Source organism: Camelina sativa, chromosome 20 (genome assembly GCF_000633955.1).
Source record: "Camelina sativa cultivar DH55 chromosome 20, Cs, whole genome shotgun sequence".
NCBI lineage: Eukaryota > Viridiplantae > Streptophyta > Magnoliopsida > Brassicales > Brassicaceae > Camelina > Camelina sativa.
In genome coordinates, this window is record NC_025704.1 from 13,490,477 (window position 1) to 13,514,764 (window position 24,288).

General features: G+C 35.6%; 3 protein-coding genes across 3 annotated transcripts; all 3 read right to left on the reverse strand.

Annotated features, from left to right (window-relative positions):
- On the reverse strand, window positions 2,297-9,180 carry LOC104770707 (katanin p80 WD40 repeat-containing subunit B1 homolog). Its single transcript, XM_010495163.2, has 20 exons — window positions 9,016-9,180; window positions 8,845-8,933; window positions 8,587-8,748; window positions 8,154-8,284; window positions 7,887-8,004; window positions 7,561-7,787; window positions 6,971-7,073; window positions 6,382-6,452; window positions 6,231-6,305; window positions 5,908-6,051; window positions 5,467-5,812; window positions 4,858-5,370; window positions 4,507-4,566; window positions 4,309-4,430; window positions 3,933-4,067; window positions 3,551-3,625; window positions 3,354-3,466; window positions 3,052-3,168; window positions 2,873-2,941; window positions 2,297-2,782 (listed from the first exon to the last, which is right to left on the reverse strand). The coding sequence occupies exons 3-20, from the start codon at window positions 8,612-8,614 to the stop codon at window positions 2,716-2,718; spliced, it is 2,514 nt and encodes an 837-aa protein (XP_010493465.1). The 5' UTR covers window positions 8,615-8,748; window positions 8,845-8,933; window positions 9,016-9,180; the 3' UTR covers window positions 2,297-2,715.
- Window positions 14,126-14,916, reverse strand: LOC104770708 (ferredoxin-thioredoxin reductase, variable chain, chloroplastic-like). Its single transcript, XM_010495164.2, has one exon. It carries the CDS (start codon window positions 14,835-14,837, stop codon window positions 14,286-14,288), a length of 552 nt encoding a protein of 183 aa, XP_010493466.1. The 5' UTR covers window positions 14,838-14,916; the 3' UTR covers window positions 14,126-14,285.
- LOC104770709 (sphingoid long-chain bases kinase 1-like) lies at window positions 16,080-20,999 on the reverse strand. Its single transcript, XM_010495165.2, has 9 exons — window positions 20,743-20,999; window positions 19,899-20,563; window positions 19,411-19,785; window positions 19,132-19,225; window positions 19,014-19,051; window positions 18,395-18,541; window positions 18,182-18,281; window positions 16,702-17,636; window positions 16,080-16,527 (listed from the first exon to the last, which is right to left on the reverse strand). The coding sequence occupies exons 2-9, from the start codon at window positions 20,358-20,360 to the stop codon at window positions 16,378-16,380; spliced, it is 2,301 nt and encodes a 766-aa protein (XP_010493467.1). The 5' UTR covers window positions 20,361-20,563; window positions 20,743-20,999; the 3' UTR covers window positions 16,080-16,377.

Genomic DNA, 24,288 nt, shown 5'->3' on the forward strand with positions numbered 1-24,288 from the left:
AGAAGTAAAAACAAAAAAAAGATAGATAGATAGATAGATACATCTCCTTAAAACATTAGTCTTGTTGCTAAAAAAAAAATAAACAAAAACACTTAAAACATTAGTCTAAGAGAAGATGATTAACATGAAACAAGCTGTTAATTGTAACCTAATAGTACATAGAAGAAGAACAACAACAAACCTAGAAACATATTACACATATCATCATCACACAAGTTGATGAAATTAAAGAAAAGAAACCAACATGAAGACATATTTTTTTCCGTTGATCTTTTTTTTTGGTTAAAGAGAGTCGAAGTTAAGAGAATAGCTAAGAGGATCGTAGTTAAAACTGATGTGTTTCTTACTCTTGTTGTGTCTTTGTGATGTTCTCATCTTCTTCTTCATCTTCTTGATCTCTGCTCTCATTCTCCATAAAATGCTCTTTATCAGCTTCTTCTTCTTCGTCCCAAGCTCCATTACCATTGTGCATCCCATTTCTTTTACTTCTTTTCTTTTCTGTCGGAAGTTAGAAACTTAGAATTGAAAGAGATAGATAGGGAAGCTGCAAAGGTACAGAGTGAATAATGGCCAAATGTGGAGATATCTAGTTAATAATGAGGAGATGGAAGACTACTTATTATATATATGCAGTAGGATCTCTGTCTTTATTGTTAGAGATGTCCTAAGAGGAGAATTGATGTTGACCTCTCGCTTTTGATTTTTAATAAGTATTATTATGATTATCCACGTTCACGGTACCACGTGTTACGTGTAGACATTTTTATATAAATAATCGTATGCTATTGGAGCTTTAACCGTTCGATATAAGTTACTAATCCACAAAACAGTAAGAATAGACGATTAAAACAAGCAACACAGATGAGGGCAGTTGGAAAAAATGAGACGTAATGCGGCGATTTGAATAGTTTGTTTTTGTTTTCTTTTTTGGTAAACATGTGAAGTTGAATAGTTTGTTACTAGTCCACCAACTGTTTAAGTTTTGTTTTCAGTCAAATTTTTCTTAGCGATACAAAACGCACAAAGGATGGAACCCATATATAATGCTTGGTAAAGTTTGAAATAGACCATTACACTATAAATGCTTTTAGATATGAAATAGTCCACTACGTACAACGTTATATATGCAACCATTATAGACTATGCTAGCCGTAGATCCCATATATAGATGCACCATGTTCAAACTTCATCCTTAAACAAGTAATACAATATACTAGGCTTCATATACACACAGATATATAACTGATTAAGGGACTAACACTAGTTTATAAAAGATACGAGTTTACATATTCATCACCATTTGATTTTGAGTACCCCTAAATTAAAAAAGTACATATACATTTTTTTTGGTTAAAAGTACACTGTATTGTTTGTTATTTGTCAATAATGCGATAGTGGAAGCAAATCGGGGAGAGAATCTAAAAACTACAAAAAGAGACAAAAGAGACAAACGAAACTGAACAGTTTGGTGTTGGTATTGGGGGAAAAGAAGGTTCGTAGAAGGTGAAGAAGAGTAAGTTGTTGGTACAGCAAAAGCCCCTGTTTTGTGTTTGGTCGTTGTCTCTCTCTACGCTACGTAGCGCACAGAACACAGAGTCATGGGTTGATGACGCTACTTCACTGTCAATTTCACATTTTCCTTTTTTTTTTTTTTTTTTTGTTATCAATTATTTCACAAAAAGTAAAAAGATAGAGGGTACTATAAATTCTATATTTTGTTTTATTAGGTAGGTTTTTTTTTTTTTTTAGGTAGTTGATGACAAGTTCCGTTGCATGGTTTTGGCAATTTCGTTTTCTCAAGAAATCTCTAGCCTGTTGGGTTATTGCAGTGCTTGGAGTTTATCTCTCTCTTTTTTTTTTTTTTTCTTGTTATCTTTTGTTTTATTATGTCTTTACTTTCGACAAGCTTTTCTTCTTTAAATGTAATGGCAGTACATTTGATTTGGCCTCTATCACCTACCTCAATGTATCAATCGTAACAGATTGCATTTATGGTAGTTGAGTAAATCTATTTTAAAATACTAAAACAAAGGTTGAATGTAAAAAAAAAAACTGTAATATTAGTATAAAATTGTTGAAACATTTTTCTGAAGTATTTTAGTATGAGAAGACAAAAGTTACTACCACCTCACTTCACCTGTTAATTTCTATGGAGATAAATTCAGACTTAGAACAACATACTGAGGAGATGAGTGACCTTAGTGCTTTTTGTACACAAAGTTAAATCTTGAAGATGTAACTAGTATTGATTCCTTTTTGCTCTTGTTGGCTCATAATTAATATATAGAACATAGGATTGAAGATCGACATGAAATCCAAGAAACCGATAAAACTTATATTCCTGTGTTGAGAGAACACTGACCATGTATGTCTCTCTTTCAGAAGAGCAGAAACCCAAGCAGTATTCATATAAGAACAATACACAGCCCAAACGGCTCTCTCTCTTTTTCTTTCTCTACACACCAAAGTTAGAACACTGCAGACAAAGATTAGTGACCAGAAGCACCTAACTTGGGAGGATTTTTTAGCCTCCCAAACTCTTTTGGTTTTACTTAGTAAGGTATCAGCTTTTAGTTTTTGTTAGACTCCCTTTGGAACCAAATCCACATCAAAAAGCAGAGGGTTGGGACTTGGGATGATGCGGCTTCTTCCACGAGGAAGACAAGCTTTGCTTTCCATTTTTGTTCAGGGTTGTAAGAGTAAGACTCAGAGTGATTATGACGATACTTCCTGAAATGCTAGGTTGAGTTCAAGCACAGACTTGGCCACCAAACCTCCTCTTCTACACAAAGTCCATCACATATACATGTGAGCCAATATCGATTTTTACACAATTAATGAAAACTACGGAATCTTTATTACAGATGCGTACCTTGCTAGAGAGGGAAGGCATGCTTTAACTTTCTCTAGTTCTACAAAGCAACGACTGTAGCGCTCGATCCTACATAGCAAATAAACATGTGTTGATGAGTTTGAAGAGAGCAGGCTATCAAAATTATGATACATGAACATGATGGCTTAATAAGCACATATGTTTGAAAATAAGCCAACCTTTGTTCAGCCTCGATATCTACACCAACAGATGCTGGAGCTGACAGTGATGAGTAAATTGGTGACCCATACAATCTGACCAGCTTAAGCAGCAAATCCAGGGAAACACTCAAATGCCTATATATACGATATGGTGCAGCAAAAAAATTGTGAGAACAAATCAAAGATTCCATAATCTAATGTACTGTATCTATGACCATAAAGATCGAGCCCATTCAGTATATATCTCATTGCATCCAGTGAGACATGATAAGTTTAGCAGGATGACTCTGCCAGAGTTTTCTAAAAAAGAGAATGCTTACTGATCCATGTCGCTCCCTAGAAGAGCTGTTAAGAGGGGAAGAAGGGAGGTACAATTATCCAGCGTCAAAGTCTCATTTCTCTCGGTTATTATACTCAGTACATCCGCCGTAACCTGTTATCAATGAATAAGAAGAACTGCATGAGCGGATAATCTATTTCATATATTTTGCTATTGATACAAATAGAAGATACTTACAGCATTATCAGCCATCTTCTCTATCGAACCTATCGAGTTTTTTACATCATTCCTTTCCCAATATCTACGAACTACCTGCAAATTTGGTGAAACAATTTAGAATAAAATAAACTAAGCGTCTTTCAAATCCCTACATTTTAAGAATCTCCCTGATTTTCAAGCGAGAACCAAAATTTTCAAGTAAGCTCCCTGATTTGTCAAGAACAGGAAAACCATGTCCAGCTTTTTACTTCTAGCTAAAACATGCAAATAGTAATTCTAAGAATGCTAAGCGGTCGTAGATATGCCTAAGTATATGAAAAAATCTGATAAGTATCAACGCTACTAGTCTTAATAGGGCCAAGCCAACAACATTGTCACACCTTGACTAGTTTCATGTTACCTGTAATTTAGCCAAACGAGACTGCATAGAGCTGACAAATTGATCGTGCTTTCCCATTATGTCTTCAACGATATTATCTTCAGAAGGAGAATCGACCCCTTGTTCAACTGGCATATGGTTCCCTCTTTGCTTGAACTATACGAAAGAAAATACAATATCTATTATCTCTGGATCTCAGAGGAATAGTAGTCAAATCATGACTAGATGAGTAGTTGGAAATTACTAATCACAATAAATCATGTCTATGAAGATATTCTGAAGGATTTGAAATTCCTTTTTCATAACTCTTATTCCAATTTCCCTCTATTGTTGCAATTTGCGGTCAGTGTGTTATTCCATCAAGATCTCAAGCTGAAAAGATTTAAGGCTATTATACCATATTTGAAGGGCGGATGTTTGGAACAGGCACATTTCCACTTGAAAAGTTCGAAACAGGACCCTCAAAGTTTGAAAATCTTCCCCTTCTCTCCCTGTTTATGACGAGTGACTGGAATCTTCCTGATATGGTAAGACACATGAATGAGAACCAATCCATTTGCAAAGGAAAAGATGAAAGCTGGGATGAAAAATTTACCTCCTTTCTGACTTTCAGTGGGACTTGGGTCTCTATTTGATTTGTGGCTTACCAAGTCATCTGAAACAAAGACTAAAACTTAGAACTGAGAAGATCATCTATCAAACTCAACGTAGCTACAGAAATCTTACAAGGGCCAACTAAACAAGTGATGTGCTGCACTTAAAAGCAACCTATTTTCTTAAACACAGGATTCTTTACACTATTTGCATGTTTCACTGGAGTAACCTCATAAATATTAACCCTATACACCACATTTTAGGGGCCAAAGTAGTGTAAGACACTAAGACTATCAAGTGAGACTGCCATCAGCACTCAAACAGGTAAATATTAAAAAGAAGAAATACATACAGTTTTCATCCTGGTTTCGTGGAGGTGACCCCATGCGTGACCTTGAATTACTCCTTCCATATCTCTTGTATCTAAAATCATTAATGCTTCGCTCAGTTGCACCCCGCATGCCACCTTTTCCACCAGGAAGTGTCCCTCCATCTAGTATATGATTTGGTTCAACTAGCTGAGACTCAGACATTTCAAGAACCGAAGCATTTGGCAGATCAGTGTTATTTCTGCTGCTAGGTGACCTTCGAGAATCAGCTGCCTGCAACGAATAAGGCATGGTTCTTGCAATTATGTCAAGTTCTGCTCTGGATTCAGTAGCCTGCTCTATTCTAGGGTCTGCTCTTGGGACAATCACCGGAGCAAAATCCGCTGCCTTATTTACAGGATTCGCCTTTGGGTTAGCTTTTGTAAAATTCCTCCTTGATGTTGCAGCATTAGAGACAGCTGTTGAAACACCCGAAGTGGCTTTTGACACATTGGTCGAATTGACCCTATGAGGAGTGCTTGGTAAACTTCCTGTGGCTTCAAACAGCAGACAAAACAAGAAATAGCACATCATTCAATCAGTCCTGAGATCCAAGTAAGAAGAGAAGAGAAAAATAGTAGAAGTAAGCATACATGACAACGTCCTTGGCTCTTTCGAAAAATCTGAGTTTTGAGAAACTGACAACCTTCCCAGAGGCTTTGATTCCTTCATCGAAGAATCTGAATTTTGGGATATTGATGATCTTCCAGTGGACTTGGTTTCTTTTGTCGAAGAATCAGAGTTCTGTGAAACAGATAGTCTTCCGAGAGACTTTGTTTCCTTCAATAAAGGATCAACGTTCTGGGAAACGGACAGCTTCCCGAGAATAGTCTTTGAGTTATTATCATTGAGAATTACTGGATCTCTTCCTGAGCAAGATCTTTTCTCTGGATGACCATTTGATTGTGCAGTGTCCCCAGCCATACATGGCTCAGTACGCTGAGAATGCATCCAAAAATGAGTGGGTTTGTAAAGATTAAAACCAGCTACAATTAAACAAACAAGATAATGATATGTAGGGAGATAAGGAATACCGAGAGATCTACAACCCACACGCCTACACAACTTTGATTGTACGAGCAACCAAGAAGCTTTCCCTCGTGAACATTCATATCTGACAATCTTGACCATCCAACATCTACTCCATCATGACATCTAATTGGCTCCCACGAGAAAATCTATGATTTGCACAAGATTAAACTAAAGGAATGAGGTAAGAAGAGTAGGCATGTGTATTTTTTGAAAGTAAAGGAGTAAACATAAGAAAGAATCCTCAAAAGATGATTTGTTCGATTCACATGGCATACATCTAATCTAAAAACCTATATACTGCAATTCAAAGTATAAAAGAATTCACCTTAAGACTTTCTTGCAATCCACAAAGCACAGTTTTTCCATCTGGATTAAAGCTCAGGCAACGGACCCCGGCAGTCTAGGGAAAAAGAGAATATTAAAGTACAGTGAAAAAAAAATGTCACCAATTCGACTTAGCATAAAAAATGCAGTACCTCAGGTCCACCAGAACCAATCAGCTCAAATGTTTCCAGATCCCAGAATTTTACAGTCCTATCAGCTGAACCTGTAGCACAGGCAAAAGCAGAATGTTCTAAATAATTGTAATCATACTAATTGTACATATTCTATGTAATATTTTGGTGAACGTTGCCAAAGAGAGGGAAAAGGAGCCAATATTAAAATCATGTAGGGGGACCAGAAGGCAACAAGATGAAAACGTTGGAATTCTATTGTTATTATCAACTCAACATATAGCACCATTCTAAAAGTATCTATGTTACACACACCCTCTATAACATAAAAAGAAATGAAAAATACTTTAGATGCATATGTTCTCCCAGACCACAAATCAAAAAGCTAAAAAGATAAGATGGCCACAAGAGTTTTAATTACGTAAAAAAGAAGGCGACGCCATGACACAGGTAACTATACAATTGGTTGAGCTTAGCTTAGCACCGCAACATACATTTGTGATTAGTCACACTTAGCCTAGACTATAAGTTTCTATTTGTGTTGGTATCATGTATGTCGTCCAAAAAGTAGAGAGCCTCGGTGTAAGAAAATTTTAACAGTAATACAAACCTGTTGCCAGTAGAAATTCATGAGGATGAAAATCTAGACTTTGAATTTGCCCTTCGTGACTCTTAAACTCGGTCAACAACTTTCCAGCTGTTAAATCCCACACCTGGTAAAGACAAGCTGCATATCAGATCCATTAACACACAGAAAGACAAAAAAAGAGAAGAAGAGGTTTCCGATACATTGCTTTTCAACCTAACAATACAGTGCGGGCTGAGAGAGGAAAAGAAACAATAACCAAGAAAGATGAAGCATCCGAATAATTGGTCAGGTGGTCTATGAATGTTTTTAGCAAAAGAATAGTGCGTCCTAAAAACTCTCCTATAGCATATTCAGTTCAAGTGCAGAGAGGTAACACTAAATAGAATCAAGCTTATTCCTTTCAGAAAGGACTACCAAGTACCAAGTACCAACTCTCGGAAGCCAGTTCATAGTCTATTTCCAAAAGTGCAGTTTCACTGCTCCAAATTCTCCCAAAGGCAAATCCCCTAACTAATCATGTCAACTAAGCAGTGTTTCCCTCAACAGTAGACAAGATAAAATCTAATATCCAGAAATGAAAAATGAGTACAGACACGAAAGCAGCCACCAACCTTCACAATGTTGTCCTCTCCTCCAGATACAACCCAGCGACCATCTGGGGTGAATCTGAGTACATTGACTCCTCGAGTGTGACCCTTGTAAGTATGGATGCAACCCTTTTTTCTTATATCCCATATCTTAAGGTTTGTGTCTAGCGAGCCAGACGCAAAAAACTCACCAAAAGGATGAAAATCCACTGAGATGCAATTGGACCGATGACCAGTGAGAGTCCTGACAACTACTCATCATAGCAAGTTAAAGAATGCATAAGTAATACTCCATAGTACAAGTCAAATCAAGTCAAATGAGGAGGGGTTTTTAGAACTAGAAAACTTACTCTTTGCCTCTTCTAAATCCCAAAGTTTGATAGTACCACTAGCAGCTCCTGCTGCAACTAAGCCCTCCGAAGCATCAAACGTCACTGAATCAATTCCACTCGAGTGCCCATACAAGCTCTGACAACAAACATCCACAATAGACGATATAAATGAAATGCTGATAGTAAAGAAACACTCAGAAAGAGAGAGAACCTCCTAGACCACTCTACTAACTTATAACCAAATACATAATGCAGCAAGGCAAAGCAGTAGACAGGAGAACTGACCAGAATGGGATTGGGCTTACCAATAGCCCAGAGATTGACCTTCTGATCTTCCCCACCTGTAACCAGAACCCTAGACGATTTCCTTCCGATCTTAAGACAATTGACAGCAGCAGAATGTGCCACAAATTCCTCTGTGTATCAACACAAAGTCAAGGCTAAAGCAATAGTACCAGATAATAAAAAAGACCCTAGTCAAAAACTCAAACTTGACTTTGATGATGGTTAAGTCATAAATTCAAACAGACAAGTCTCCTCCAAAAGGTCTTAAATTACTCCACGGGGGAAAAATGCAAACTTCACAAAAAAAAAAAGAAGATGTAAAACAGATCTCGTGAATCAGATAAAAGCAGCAGATCAAGCACGGCACTTGAATACCAGAACAAACCCTAAAAATAGAATCCTGGTGAGGAGAAAAAATAAAAAAAAAGGATACGAAGCTTGTAGGCTCGCTTGGTGGTCATGGTGGAAACGAAACCTTTGCAATGGAGCACATTCAAATTACACTCTCATCAACCATACCCACAGGAACAAAACAAAAATCCAAAAAAAAAAGCAGTCCTCAAGATCTCCGCTTTATCAACCGGTGACCCCAAATCTGAAATCACAAACGGGAAAAAACATTAAAAAAAAAAAACCCAGAAATCAATACTGGGAAAGAAAGGAGAAGACAGACGAGGAAACGAAACCGTACCCAGCAAAAGAAGGGCTTAACTTTATCTTCCAGAAACGCCAATCTCACTCTTCTCAATGGAAAAATTTTAAAAACAAATTTGGGGAAGTCTGTGAAATGGAACAGGGTTTGAAAAAAAATGAGAAAGGAGAAGTTTTTATTTCTCGTGAAAAAAAAAAAAAAAATCCTTACTTTGAAACGTCGTTGTTTGTGTTGTGTCCTCACTTACAATAGAAGAAAAAATCTAAGGAAGAAGGTTAGGTTGAAAGTGATTTCTCTTTTCTCTTCAATGGCGAAGTACAAAAGGAAGGAGAGAGAGAATGACAGAGAGCTGAGCACACAAAGGAAGAAGAGAGAGAGAAGAAGAGAGAAGGAGGCGCAGAGAGAGAGAGAGAGAGAGAGAGAAAAAAAGAGAGATCTTTTTTTTAATCTTTGGGTTTTTGGTTTCTCTTCTCCCTCTCTCTATTTCAAATTCCAAAAAACAAATTTAATTTTGTTTTGGCTTTCCATACATCTTTCAAGTACATACATACAACATTTACATTAATTACATTTACTACAAAGAACACAAATAATTTAATTTTTGTCTTTAGATAATAAAAGAAACAAATTATTTAACTTACCATTATTATTATTTTTTTTTTGTCACACACCATCCATTTCAACCAAATTGTATTTTGCTTGCTGCTTCTACGTGTAAAAAATAATCTTCTAAATTTCTTGCTAAAACAATATGCATTATAAGAACTGTAAACTAGTTTATACATCACTATGCACTTTTTACCTTTTTATCTTTTGTAAATTGCTTTTAGAATGTATTCATACTTAACTTAAGTAGGATAAATGATATATTTGTTTTTGAAAATCATTGTAGTAAAGGAAATTTCACTTAAGTCATAAACATATGCTCCAATTGGTGACCACATTTAAAAGATGCGGTTAAAACTTTTATAGCGGTTGTAAAATAGGTAGTTAAAAAGAAAGTAGTTTAAATTAGCGGATGAAAAAGAGGGTAGAGTAAAAGAAAGCGGTTGAGTGTTTAGCTTGATTGGTTACATTATAGCGGTTGAATAGTATAAATATATTAAAAAAAAAAAATCAATTTAGTTAAAAATGAAAAAATAAATGAAATGATAAATTATTATCTACTTCATAATAGAAAATATCAATATATTTAAATGATATTAACTAAACGATCAAATGTGATATTAACAAAATTATCAAATGTATATTTTTAAAATCTTCATAATATGATAGTAACACAATCATAATCTTCATTAAAGAAACAGTGTGTTATTATCCAAATCATAATCTTGATTTACAAAATTTTCTTTATTTTTGGCTTACTAACCTTTTCTTAAAAAACATTGAAAAGAATAGCAACATATATTAAATCAAGATTATGATTTGAATAGTGAATAAAGAAATAAAAAACTATGCTACATTTTTCTTTAAAAAAAAAAAAAAAATGTGCAACCTCTCTATAATGTCAAACGTTAGTTTTTGTCATTGGTTAAGATTAGTGTTTGTAACCACCAAAAATAGGTTCTAACCACCATCTTCAATTGTTTTCTCCGACCTTGATATCCAACCGTCTTCTCCAAAAAACTTGTTGATTGGTAGTCATTGTAGCGACTCGTTTGCAAACGAGTCGTTTGGGTGCTTCCAATCAGAGCCATAGTTAACTACAATGTTATTTGCACCAATAAAAAAAAGTTAACTACAATGTTATTTAAAAAAAAAAACTCAACAAATCAAAATGACTTTAGTGACATAGACTATGTAATCAAACAAATCTTAATAATGTAGTCTTTTTATATGCACACATCATATTTTTCAAAATTCGGAGTATTACACACATCTCATATAGCTATTGTAACTTTTTTTATAAATGTGAACTCCCTTGTCTTTGATTCTCGATGTCTCTCATGACACGAATGGTGTTTGGTTCATATCAGGTTTCGTTCTGCTGCCTGCTGGTTTCTATATTTATTCAGTTGAAAATAAGTATAGTATATGTATTCTGATTGTAGGAACACAACTGTACTTGTGCATGTCCAAAAATAGTTATTAATCAATAAAGGACTTAAAAAAAGGGGTGACATTGCAACTGAATTCCCGGTTAGCAAATTAATCCTCAAGAAAAGTTTTTGACCTTATTATTTTATACTGGTAGAATTGAATATTACGAAACTACTGTCGGTGCTATAATGGAAATGGCGATGTAATCATTATTATGTGATTATTGCTTATACATGTTAAATAATTTATTATCATGGACCCCTGTCGAAAAAAGTTGTAAAATTTATGTAAATTAGTTATATTTCGTTTTGTCGATCTCATGTCTAAACATAGGAAAAAAAAACTCGTTACAATGATCATAATTCATAACTTATCGGTCTACGTAATTCAATCTACTACTAGGTTTTATTTCCAAAGTATCTAAAATATTTGTAATAATAACGTAGTGTAAGGATAAACGTGAAGACTTAAGAGATCCAATAGCAAACAAACATTATAACTTTCATAATGAAAAAACAGTGACATTACTTAGATAGAGCAACGTTGGATAGACAACAAATAATGGTGAAAGGTTTGGCTTGACATTAACGGACTACCTAATTGTATCATGGGGGCCATGAGATATCCCATACAAAGTACACGAAACTCAATCTCTAAAAACAAAAGAAACCCATTTGTTTCTACCATTATAGGAAAACCTTTATTTAGTCAATAAATGAGTTAAGTTACACGATTTTAATTTATATTTTTTCAAAAATATGATTTTTTTATAATAGTAATGGAAAACCAAAAACGTCTAGAACTATACTAGTAGTAATCTCTTCTGATTATTAATAGATCTTGATTTATTAGTTTTTTTTTTTTTTTTTTGGATATGTAAAAATCTTGATTTATGGTTGCAATGATATTTAAGTAGAATTGACATTTCACATTATATCGACTTATATAAATAAATCACGTTTTTATTTTTGAGTTGAGGACGAAATTCATTAGGTGGTAGAGATCAATTACGTAACATCAAGTAAACAACTATATGGATAGATGTTAATTAAATAAACATTCGGTATAATAAAGTTTTGTAACAACTTTTAAAAGACAAAATTACAGATCATTTACAAGATAAGATGACAGCCAAAAATTTGAAATAGAAACCTACAATTACGGGCATAAGCGTTTTGACTTTTAAAGTTTAAATTACTATTATGTGTCCCTCTTATTGTATAAATGTTTGGCTGCTTGCTTTTTATAAGTGCACAATGCACTCAGTCGCTAATTAAAAAGCTAAATCAATCATTGCCACCATGGTCTGGCCTGGCCTTGGCCTAGATGTGCTGTCACTAAATCTGAGTTTTGTAATCCAATTATTTTATATTCATATTTTAATTTTTGAAGCTCGAATCTCCATCCACTCCGATTTTTAATACTACAACAATCTTATAAACCTTGAACGTTGGAAGACGTGATATACATATGGACGTGTTAGTAGTACGTTAGAGTCAAGAAAACCGGTTTAATACTTTTCACGGAATCAGAACATATTCTTTAAGTTTTTTTTCTTCTGCCTCCGAGAAGAGTGTGACAAAACTCGTGATATCTGTGATGAACTTTGTTTTACCTTACGACATCTTATATTTGACTATGCTAGTCTCAAGTCTCAACCTAAGATATCTTTGTTTATGAGATATCTTTTTTTTTCCCTCAAACACTCCATTATATTAGATTAAAGGTTTACAAGGTTCCTTCGAAAGGGAGCCAAATACACCAATAAACTTACACAGGAGGATACAATAAACTACAAGTAATAAATTTAAAACATACAACAAACAAGCATTAAAGCTTGATTTAGAACCAAAAAGGTTACATGGTAAACATAGGGGACAACAAGTCCTGAAGATAAAGAGTTGCTCCACAAAGTGATGCCACTCGAAGTAGAGGGTGACCGACCACTGCCACATAGTCAGCCGCCTTGAGAACCATTGCCGCAGACGTTGCGATAGAACGAATGCAGTGGTTAGATTCCGTACGTGCGCCAAAGGTCCCTGGAAAGGGTGGTCCCACGTTGAACAAGACGAGAGTCTTGAAAACCAAGAGTCTTTGTTTATGAGATATCTATGGGCCAAGAATCTGACTCACGAACGAATGCGACACAAGTACAAATTACCAAACTACTTCCTTTAAGTCCAGTAAGCATGATATATCCCAAGATAAAGTCAAAGTACTTTGTTGCCCAAAAAAAAAAAAAAGTCAAGGTACTTTATTTGTCAATCATTCTTTTCTTTATAGGAAAAAATTCATCTAGTTGTGTTTTTGTTTCTATTTGTAGTGTTTATCTTTTTTTTTTTAACTGAATTTACTATTCAAACCTCTTGTTATAACCAAGGGGATCATACTATCATTTTACCTAAGTTGACATCTCTTACTGTTTTTTAACCGCGACCAAAACTTACAACTGCTTTTGTTAAAAGTTAAAACGATGGTTACCAACAGGATCCACAATAACTTAATATTGAGCACGGTCCTTTACAGCATGTCAGCTTACTCTATCACTAGCAAGTAGCAACAAAGAAAGCTTGAAGAAATCCACGGGGTTTCCAAAGACTTAACAATCAATAGGTCGATCATCTCCTATGATCAAACACGACTTGCTCAATATACAAGAACTAGATTGCATTCTCCTCTATCTCACTAGAACATATGCTATCACAGGTCCATAATACGAAGCAGCATAAAGATCATAACCAGCACCACAACCACACAAGTATATCTCTGATACTAACACTATAAAAGACCAAGAGAGAAATGATAACAGTTTACATTTCAATCCTGACCAAACATTTTCTTATAGCTCATAAAACACCTAAAACCAAACAGAGACAACACAGATTTATATACCTTAAGATCAATGCAAGTACATGCCACGATATGTAAAATCCCTTCCACTGGTCTCGTGGACGGGACCTCCGAAGAAGAGAATACTTTCAACGATGTTAGTCACAACGCACAAGTGCTAACTCATACTTAGTGTGATCTTTAATCCCAAACTCACGCTTACCAGTATGATCAATATACTTCACTGATGCTAGAGTTAATTGCAAACCCCCAAATCTAGTCTGACTAGTCACTACCAAAGTTGGACCTTGATCTTGATATGAAATAGTTTGAAACAACAACCACACAGCCTAAATTTACCGTTATGAATCAAAGCATCCACATCAAGACCCAACTCTTTCATTTCTCCCTATCTATATAACAGTAAGAAACCAATAACAACAAAGATTAAAAGCCAAATGTAGAGTGAAGAAACCTTATGTATATGATTTGCTAAAGGGTATACACATCACTACATACAAATCCTTCTCCATTCCCAGATCTCCAGTAAACACAACAAAAAACAAACACTGAGAAAGGAGAAAAAAATAATCTATGCCTGATCGTTTCAATCACTGATCCATGAACTCGAACTCGTCATCTTTAAGGTGAGAGACAAATTTAACAGGACCACGACCTTCAATCTCTATAAAGAACTCAACCTTATAGGGAAGATTAGCTGAGACTCGTTTCCCTTTCCAAACAGAGACGTAATCTTTGAGTTTACCTTCCATACCTTCCAAATCAACCTCTGGTACTCGATTCACATGATAAACCTTCAACGGAGCCGTTACTCTAACCCTAGATCCTATCTTCGCCTTCGCCTCCGCCGCTTCGATATCTTCCTCCGATGATGACGCGTCTAAGTTCACCGAATCAGCGGATTTTGTAGCGACACCGCATCGAATCGTGATTCGAGGAGTTTTTCTTGAGGTTGAGCGTGTGATTCGAGACTGGGGAGTAATGAGCGAGAGAGGTGCGAGGATGCAAGATTTGAGAGAGATGGGGGTGGGTGTGGTGGTGGTAGCTATAGTGGCGGAAGAGGAGAGATAGTCGTGAGAGGACGGAGGACTAACGGCGGCAGCGATCGCCGGTGACAAAGTCATGGTGGTGCTGCTACTCATCTCAGTCTCAGATTAGAAAATCCAAAATCGTGTTCGAAGATTGGGCAAGTGACAACTGTTAACTGATTCGCTTTTTTCTTTTTCAGTCTCGGTTCATTATTTATAGTCCCGGGCATACGCCATATTCAGGTTAACCAGGTCGGGTTTATTCGGTTGGGGTCGGTCGATACTCGGGTTATTCGGGTTGGAATTTTATAATTGACCTTATAGAAGTCGTTGGATATACAATTGTGAAACCATAACGGCTTAGTTATGTTAAATAATACTCTCTCCGTTTCAAAATATAAGATGTTTTAGAAAAGTTTTTTGTTTCATAGGCTGTTTTCAAATTTCTATGCAACTTTTAGATTAGTTTAGTATTTTATATTATGCAGTATTGTTTCTGATTGGTTGAACTTGTTAAAAGTAAAAATTTCTTAATTTGCGTGTTTTACTTAAAACATCTTATATTTTGAAATGGAGGGAGTACGTTTTTACGTTACTGTTCTGTTACTAGAAAGAATGATATGCTAAAATATACATTTACTACTACTTATCTAGATTCAATTTGAAATATGAATATGATTTTTTTTTTCTTTTCTTTCGGAATGAAACAAATCAAGAAACGTGTGAATGAAATGATACATGCAGACAAAAAAAAAAGTGTGAATGAAATGGATAATTAAGGTTTTTTTTTAGGAAATTATAAAGGATAAGGTGAATGAATCATTCACTAATAAGAAGTGAAAAGGAAAGGGAGAAGAAGACACATCAAGAGACGTGTGTTTGTCCTTTCACTTTCACTGGATGAGGAACGTGCGGCTTCTATCTACTTAAATGCAAGTGTGATGCTTTTAGAGTTCCAAGTCAGACAGAAAGAATCTGTTTGCAGTTTTAATTATCTTTTCTATAAAAAAATACTCTTTTATCATCTACGTACCGTACAAGTGGTATAACATTACAGATGTCCTCAAATGAGAGATCACTTCTAGACAAGTTTAGATACTTCACCCGAGTTAACCTAGTCCAAAAGATTTCGTCGCCTTAGGAACCACACCAGCCCCCCTCTGATATATAACTTTATTTACCGTTGTTTTTAAGAGTTATAAATTTTTACTGTCTTATATTTTTCAGATCACCGAGCAACAACAGTAACGTCTTGCTGCATGATTCACAACCAAAAACAGTGTATAGAGACAATACATCTCAAGGGTTGCAGTTTCAACAATTCATCTACGTACTCTAGCTTCAAGCGGAAGAGAAGAAAGAAATGGAAACACACAAATCGTTGTAGGAAACACATACACAGTACATATATAATTCAAAACACACAAAAAGGGGTAAAAGAATATACAAAGGGTTTGGGGTTTTATAGGGAACTTATGGCACAAAGGATTTGATTGTATACACTCTCATGTTACTTCTCTTATGGCATAGATACGTACCGTAAACTTGACGCCGACCAAGACAAAAAACAATTAAACGAATTCCAGACATATATATAAACATCCAAACTCTCTCTTTCTCCCTCTCCATCCTCACAAATTGATGACATTAATAACTATGAATGTCGTCCAGGAGCATTACCGATCAGTCTGCATTGCTCCGGTAGCATAGTCGATTTCACTTCTCCATGCAATGCAAACAGCTCTCCGTCTATACCACAACTGTCATGTGTGTTTTTTCCTGCCTTCACCTTCACCGACTTCACCTGCAATGTCATGCATTTGATCAACTACACTCTACTCTAGACTATATAATACATATGACAGCATTGAGTTTAATCCTATGATTAGCATTTCCTAGCACATCCCGAGTTTCAAAAAAAATAAAATAAGAAAGAAAATTCGCAAGAGAAGGAGACCCTTTAGAGAAAAACAACTACCTTTACACACTCGACATATGGAAGAGAAAGATGTCGACCTGTCTGTAGAAGTATAAAAAACCTCAGCAACCTCAGTCTTCCACACCCATGAACCAAGATCATGTCCATTGTACCATCGTCATGTTCTGAATTGGGAGCCACGACCTGAGAACTCTGCACAGTCCGACAAGCATGGTTACAGACCATGATGCCGAGGAAATGCCCCTTCCTAGAAACCCATTTATCTTCAAATCTTGGTGTCATGGTCTGCCTCCTCAGTCCTGTCTCTATATCCTCAGGAGGACCAGGAAGCTCGATTGAGTTTTCTACATCCCAAGCAGACGGTTCACTGTCCCATTTAGGTCCCGCATCCCAGATCGGACCCGGATCAGACACAGTAGATGAAATATCTTCCCTGTCATGACCACCGGTATTCCCCCATGAACATCGAGTTGGAGGATCCTGCACGGATGTTAACCCCATCCATCCTTTATCCATTCTTGACTTTGACCTTGTCCTTGGCCAGTTAGGGGTTGTTGACTGTGATGGAGGATGAATAACCTCTGGCTCCGCTGAAACATCTTTTCTTCCAGAGGACATGCGTTTCATTTTAGGATCTATTCCACGGACATATTCAGATGGCTCGGTGCTGGCATGTGTGCTGCTACCCGTGTCTACTTCACCTACGCTTGGGGTCATTATGGAGTCAATACTTGATAAACTGGAGGCTCTAGGAAATCCTTCTCTGCTTGATCTCCTCATTACATCCGTGTAGAGATCTTGCATATCCACAGCTTCCTTTTCAAGTCGAATTTTGCCTTCTGCATCCTCTTTTTGTGCCGGAAGATATTCCACTTCATAGCTATACTTCGGCAAACACATGAACTTGAGGAATCCAGCAACAAAGTAACGCAAAGGACCAAACCGTTTTTGGTATTTTTCAGAGAGTTCCAAAACTGCAAATAGATAATGACAAGCACAATTTAAAACCATGAACTTAGTCATGGCAACTGAATGCCACAAACATTATGCAGTATTCATGAAGGTACTGATATGTGCAAAGTAAATACTTCACAACAATAATCCTGATAGTCAAACACGAGACAGCATCCATAGCTCAAACTAATACATCAAACACACATCGGAACTGTTATAGGAATGGAGAAACTTTTCCAGCCTTTTGCACAAGTTCAATGTATTTTATTTCATCCAAAATATGTTTGAATAACTAAACGATTTTCAGCTTCTATCTCATCATCAGAAGAGTGCATATTCTGCAATATGCTATGAAATCAAGTAAAATATTAAAAAGTAAACTTAAAGTACAGTAAGGAAGGTTTATAATATTTCTCCTCTACAATGCATGAAAGATCTAAACAGTTGCAGACACAGGAATATAACAAAGAAGCTAGGTATACAGAATCAAAACTAACTACACTTGAGAAACTGTTTATCATTGGAAACTCATGCAAGAAAAAAGCACAAATGTATTTTCACTTACCATCGCTAACAAAACCATAGTAGGATACCGTCATTCCGAAGTGTATAATACCGGTATGAATCCATTCAACAGCAAAAACATCAGTAGCTGTTAGGCCACCCTAAGCCCACCAAAAAAGAAAAGAAAAAAATCGTTTAAGCTGAAAAAGCACTAGTTAATGTTGGTGGCCGGATAAAACAAAGCAGGGACCAATAGGATTTTAGGTAGGAGTACCTTCACAATAGAGAGTGCTGCAGAAATAGGATCTCTTACACCAAGGACAGTCCAAACTAACGAGTTATCAGAACCAGCAGGTACTATTCCAATTGGGATAGAAACTCCTTCTTTCTGATTGCTTCGAGTAAGGAGACCATTAAGAACCTGAAACATTGAAAGAAGGCAGGCCATGAGATGAGAGTTCATTCCAAGTAATTAGAAACTAGGAGATGTTAGCATCAAAAGCTGTAATTTGCATGCATCTTAGTCTACCTAAAGAGTTCTACATAAATCAAAAGTTTAATAGTGAAAGTTCTCATGTATTTCAGCTCAAAGCAAGCATTTCCCTATAAGATGCATCCCAAAGTCCTCGCTCTGGAGGATAAGAGTTACTAAACTCTTAAATTGATTCAGCATGCTTGCAAAGCGGTCAGAGCACACTGAAAGAAGCCAATAAAGTCCCATTTCAATACAAAAATTGGTTCAGAAGTACATCCAGGCACCAAGGAAATGTAGTAGAGCAGATAAGAAACATGAAGTATGGTATAACAGGAACATCACTTCGTAAAGTTAACTCCTAAAGAAAATGGGCAAAAAAAAAAAAGTGAGAATGGTTTAGGAAGGCTGATTATCTCACCTCATTGATGATTCCATCGCCTCCAACACAAATTATACCTAGAAGAATCATTAAGATCTCATAAGTAACAGTAAATACGTAAGAAAAAAATATGCATATTAGAAGCAGTGGTACCAACCGTCTGAGCACAAGTTAATGTCGACAGTGGAAGCCAACTCTCTCGCATGACCTGCTTTAGTTGTCTTGACTACCTCCAACTTAATCCCGGCCAGCTGTGAGAGTTTACAATATTACACCCAAGGTAAGAAAAACATAATTATTTATGAAAAATGCAAATTGGGATTGGATAATTGGAAATGTTCTCCAGAGTATAGAAGAATATGTAGACAATTTCATATAAAACCTAAGTTCTATTAGTACGTAAAAGTGGAAAGTTATGTGATGTTGGAAATAGTACCTTAAAAATTGGTTCCACTATATTGTGGAAAACTTTGATAGATCGTCCATGCCCTGACCTAGGGTTTAATATGACAAGCATTTTAGGTGCACTCTTACACCTGAAGACCAACTCAGGAGGGGTATCAATTGGGACCGAAAATAACTCAGACGAAGCCTGTTTCTTTGAGACTAAAGGATGTGGCAAACAGTTGATAAAACATTGTTGATCTCCAAAACTGGCCACCCATTGAACTGCTTCTTCTACCGTAGGTGCAACGAAGCGGAAATCCTTGCGGCTTCTCTTAGGTTTCGCGAAGCAAGAAAGACCACAAGAACCTTTTCCAATTGGGTAAGCATGCACAGTGAAATGTCTAAGACCAACATTGTATGTCACCTAAACAAAATTAAACAAAACATAGATAAGTTTCTTGACTCAGTTCATTCAATACACAGACTTATTCAGTTCATTGCAGGCCAATTAAATTTCAAGAGAAAGAAGAAACCTACAGAGACAACGTCGTCAAGCTGTAGCATGTCAGAACCCCAAACCAAGGCCCTGCGTGTAAGCTTTGCATCAACTGCTTTTTTATTAGAGGTATCCGTGGCAGATGGTTGTTGTACCTCAGTAGCATCTTTCCCAGTTGCAGATTTTCTCTTATCCAATACAAGCTTCCCAGCATAAACAAGACTACCTAACAAATCCGATTTCTCATCCCCACCAACAATATCAATCCGATGCTCATCAGGTTTTGGTTTCACCTGTTGTGGATCACTAGTAACCTCACCACCACGTCGGGAAGACGTCTTCACCTTCTTGCTTCTCTTCTCAGGAAACACTACAGGAGAAGACTGCTGAGATCCACCGGTAGCTATCTGAGAGCAAAAACCTAAGCGTCTGAGGGACTGTTGTGCCTGAGGAGGAATAGCTACTCTTAAAGAAGGATTCCGGTTAACACCACTCTTCTGCATATCCGTAAGCTAATAACCTCTCTGCTCTTGAGTTCCGCGGACGAAACAGACGATATACAACGATCCGGAGGCATACACAATACAAAAACCCCAATTCAACCTCGTTCGAGCTCTGGTCAACGAAATAGATTACAGAGAGCCAATCCTAATCCGTAGCTATATATACCAGATCCATCAACGCGTATCGAAGAATTTTTTTTTTCCTGTAACAAAATTCATGGCATGGATTGGTTTATAAGCAGCATTTGAATCGGAATTGAATCAAAACAAGAACACTACTCAACAGATCATGCAAAATCGCAAGGAAATGATTAACGAATCTGGCAAAAAAAAACAATCAAGACGAGAATAAGAGCTGCTTTAAGAGCTATTTTCGTCTTACCTTAGCTTCTCAGCGAGGAAAAATNAAAAAAAAAAAAAAAAAAAAAAATGGAGAGAAGTGTGGGAAAAGTAACGCCGCCGGATCGGAGGATCTGAGAAATTGAAGAGAGGTGGCGAAGAGAGAGAGAGAGATAGGAGGAGAAGACGATAATGGCGGAGATGACTCGACTCGACTCGACTCAATTCCGATTCGATTCGATTTCGATTGGATTGGATTTCGACTCGACAACAGAAACCTTATGGCCCCCTCCTTTCGGATTTATTTCCACTACAGAACCTTTTTTTGGACTTCTTTTTTTTCCCATTTTTTATTTTTCTTTTTTTCTTAAATTTGTTTTATTATTCAAATATTTGAAATGGATTTATACAAGAAGTTTAATAAATAACAAATCTTTATTTCTCATAGGAAACTATAAAATTTGATAAATCACATAAATTATCATTTGGATAGATTAAAGATTTTTTTTTAAAAAGTATATATATTTTAATTTTTCCATTTATAAGTAAGCCAAAATCATAAAACCAATATATATGATGTTTTTAAAAAAATTAATGCAATATTTGAGATTATTATCCAGTATAGGTTTGGATTAGAACATCAAACGTAAATGATAAATTAATACCTGTTTTTTCTTAATTTGGCTATTGAATAAAAGATTAAAAGTATTTTTTTTTGGTTTTGGTAATCTAGATTAAAAGTATTTTGGTGCTATATAGTATTATGTGGATTTATACATTTTAAACACATAAACATTTATCTTTGAAATGATATGATTCTAAGTGATTGGTGACATAAACATAACTCTGAAGTGATTTGTGACATATTATAGAAATTACATAAACATAATTTATAAATCCATGATATAATCATATAATTTAACATAAAGAAAAATAAAATCAACACCTAAAATCACCGACTTTCACATTATTATTTTACAAAAAAAAAAGAGCAACTAATTTTTTTCCCCAAATAAAGAATTTAAAAATAGAAAACAAAGTCAACCACCGTTATACCAAATTTAGATATGATATACTAATACTATTTCATAAGTGATTGGTGACGACAAACTACTACGTTTTGTAGTTTACCATGTTTTCTCACTACTACTAGGTCTATAGATGCCGAATGAATATGCTCAATATTAATTAACAACTTAAGAATTCTTAAGATGGTTTAGCGTAGCGTAGCTGTCATAAATATCTAGCTAGCTAGCTTGATAAAACAATTAGCTTTCAGAAAACGATGATGCTATGTTAGTTGATGGTTTAGGCTTTTACCTTAGTACTAATATACAACCTTATAATTTAAAAGGCTGATTAGAGAGAAGGATTAGTGGAAGAAGTTGGTAGATGGCCCCGACCATGGAATACAAAAATTGGATAGAAAATATTAAAGTTGAAAGCTAAACAAAATAGTATATACTTTTCTTTAACAAAAAAAAAAAAAAAAGGAAATAGAAAAGTTGAAATGATAATAATAATATGGTTTGGTTCATTCAATTAAATATAGAATTCGAGTGTGGCGACCAACAGACAAGTGATGCTTCGTTAAGAAGAATTGGTTAAAGGGCATCTTCTTATCATAATCTAAAGCCATTATTGCTTTATTAGTAGTAGTATTATTATTATTTGTAATACTTAATTAAAAGTATGGAATGATAACGATAATGATGCAATTAATTCTCTGGGTGGAATATTCATGGCACTTTCATAGTAGGATTGTTGTAACACGTCTTCTTCTTCTTCTTCTGTATGACAACAATTAAAAAAAAACAGACAGATATCTTTGGAAAAAGTTATAAAGCGGATTAGCTTCTTCTTACTTTTGAGTAAACATGAGTTAAGCTAATCCTCTGTATATGTTTACCACTAAAACGAAATTAGAAGAAGCTAATCCGCATACTCCAACATCTCATACTCTTCAAGAGAAAAAGCACAATGATGTATAACGCAAATAATTTAAGCTTAATACAAAAGATTTTGATCATTATTTTCATAAATATTCTGGCACGTAACAATTTTATCTACGTTCTTGAAATTGCAATTTTTTAAAAATTGCCTAACAAAGAAAGAAAAAAAAAGGGAAAACGTCCTATTTCCCCCTCGGAACTATCATATCGTATTAAATCCACACCGAACTTTGACCTTGTTCTATAGCTCCTTCGAGCTTAAGTCGTCCACCTATTTCTACCCGAATTCGTAATTCTATTGCTATTTCTCCAATTTTTTTGGTTTAAACGGTTTACTAACAAACCGACACAAATCTGGTATGTAACCAATTTTTCAAACCAGACAACATTAAAAATTTGACCCGACCCGTAAACAATATGTCTAACATATTTTTCTTCACCCGGTTTTTGAAACTAAAAAAAAATTACTATTTTGTGAATTTTGATTTCAAAATTACAAAAGTACATTGGAAAATCATTGCAATTAACCAAAAATCATTTCAATTGAGATTTGATAATCTGTCGATAAGGATGAACCAATCTAGTGTCGTCGATGTTACCCACGTCTTTCGTTTTCAGATTTTTTTTTTCTGGGCAAATTTTAAGATTTTTGTTCATCGGTCAATTTTCATAGCAATTTGAATCATCTCTTTGATTCCTTGATTCCATTCTACGCCGTGAATCACTTCCATGACCATTCCTTATCCATCCATTACACACCTAAAGAAATCAAGACTCATGATTTTGACCTAATTCCATAAAACAATCGAAACTACATTAAAAAAAAACCCAGACCTGGTCATCATTATTATCATCGTCATTGTCGTGAAGACAAGAAGAGTGAAGACCACACAAAGACTCTTTGATCTTCTCCGCTTCACCACCACTAGAAGACGACAGAGGAGATTAAGCCACATCGATATCATCATCTCCTCTCACCACAGACGAGCCACAACATGATTTGCTCCGCCCAGATCCCATCTTCTTCTCAAAACAGCAAACTTTATGCTAAAATCACATCATTGCCAATTTGCCACAAGACCCAAAAGTTTTTCCCCAGTCTTCTTCTATCTAATAACCCACATAATCGAAATCCTCAATTCAAAATCCAAAGGATTAGTCTACCTTGGCTGACGAGAGATTAATGAGTTTTATGCAAAGGTTTCTCAATTGTTTTTAAGCTTTATTTTTTTGTGGTTAAATTTTCAGCTTTCTTCATCCGGTTTGATGGGTTTAATTTTAAAATCGGGTTGAAATAAGATTTAATCCGGTTAATAGGATTTATTAGTTAGTTAAGCAAATATTAAACCAATTATAAACCGTATAAACCAAATTTATGGAGAATTAGATGAGAAGTTTTAATCCGAAGAGAAAATAGCAATAGAACTATGGATTCGGGTAGAAATAGGTGGACGACTTAAGTTCGAAGGAGCTATAGAACGAGGTCAAAGTTCGGTGTGGATCTAATACGATATGATAGTTCCGAGGGAGAAATAGGACGTTTTCCCAAAAAAAAATGGACATAGTTTCTCGGATTCCAACTAGTGATGATGGGCCGGTTCAAGGCCCATTTCATGATGTAATAAGTAGAGAGGATA

Excerpts from the sequence above, each read along its gene's own strand:
- LOC104770707 (XM_010495163.2), bottom strand. The coding sequence starts at position 8,614 with ATGACCACCAAGCGAGCCTACAAGCTTC. Across the intron at positions 8,285-8,586 it reads CAAGCGAGCCTACAAGCTTC|AGGAATTTGTGGCACATTCT; the intron begins GTATCCTTTTTT and ends GTTGATACACAG. Across the intron at positions 6,453-6,970 it reads TGAATTTCTACTGGCAACAG|GTTCAGCTGATAGGACTGTA; the intron begins GTTTGTATTACT and ends CCTGTGCTACAG.
- LOC104770709 (XM_010495165.2), bottom strand. The coding sequence starts at position 20,360 with ATGCAGAAGAGTGGTGTTAACCGGAATCCTTCTTTAAGAGTAGCTATT. Across the intron at positions 19,786-19,898 it reads AGCTTGACGACGTTGTCTCT|GTGACATACAATGTTGGTCT; the intron begins GTAGGTTTCTTC and ends AATTTTGTTTAG. Across the intron at positions 18,282-18,394 it reads CAGCACTCTCTATTGTGAAG|GGTGGCCTAACAGCTACTGA; the intron begins GTACTCCTACCT and ends TGGTGGGCTTAG.
- LOC104770708 (XM_010495164.2), bottom strand. The coding sequence starts at position 14,837 with ATGAGTAGCAGCACCACCATGACTTTGTCACCGGCGATCGCTGCCGCC.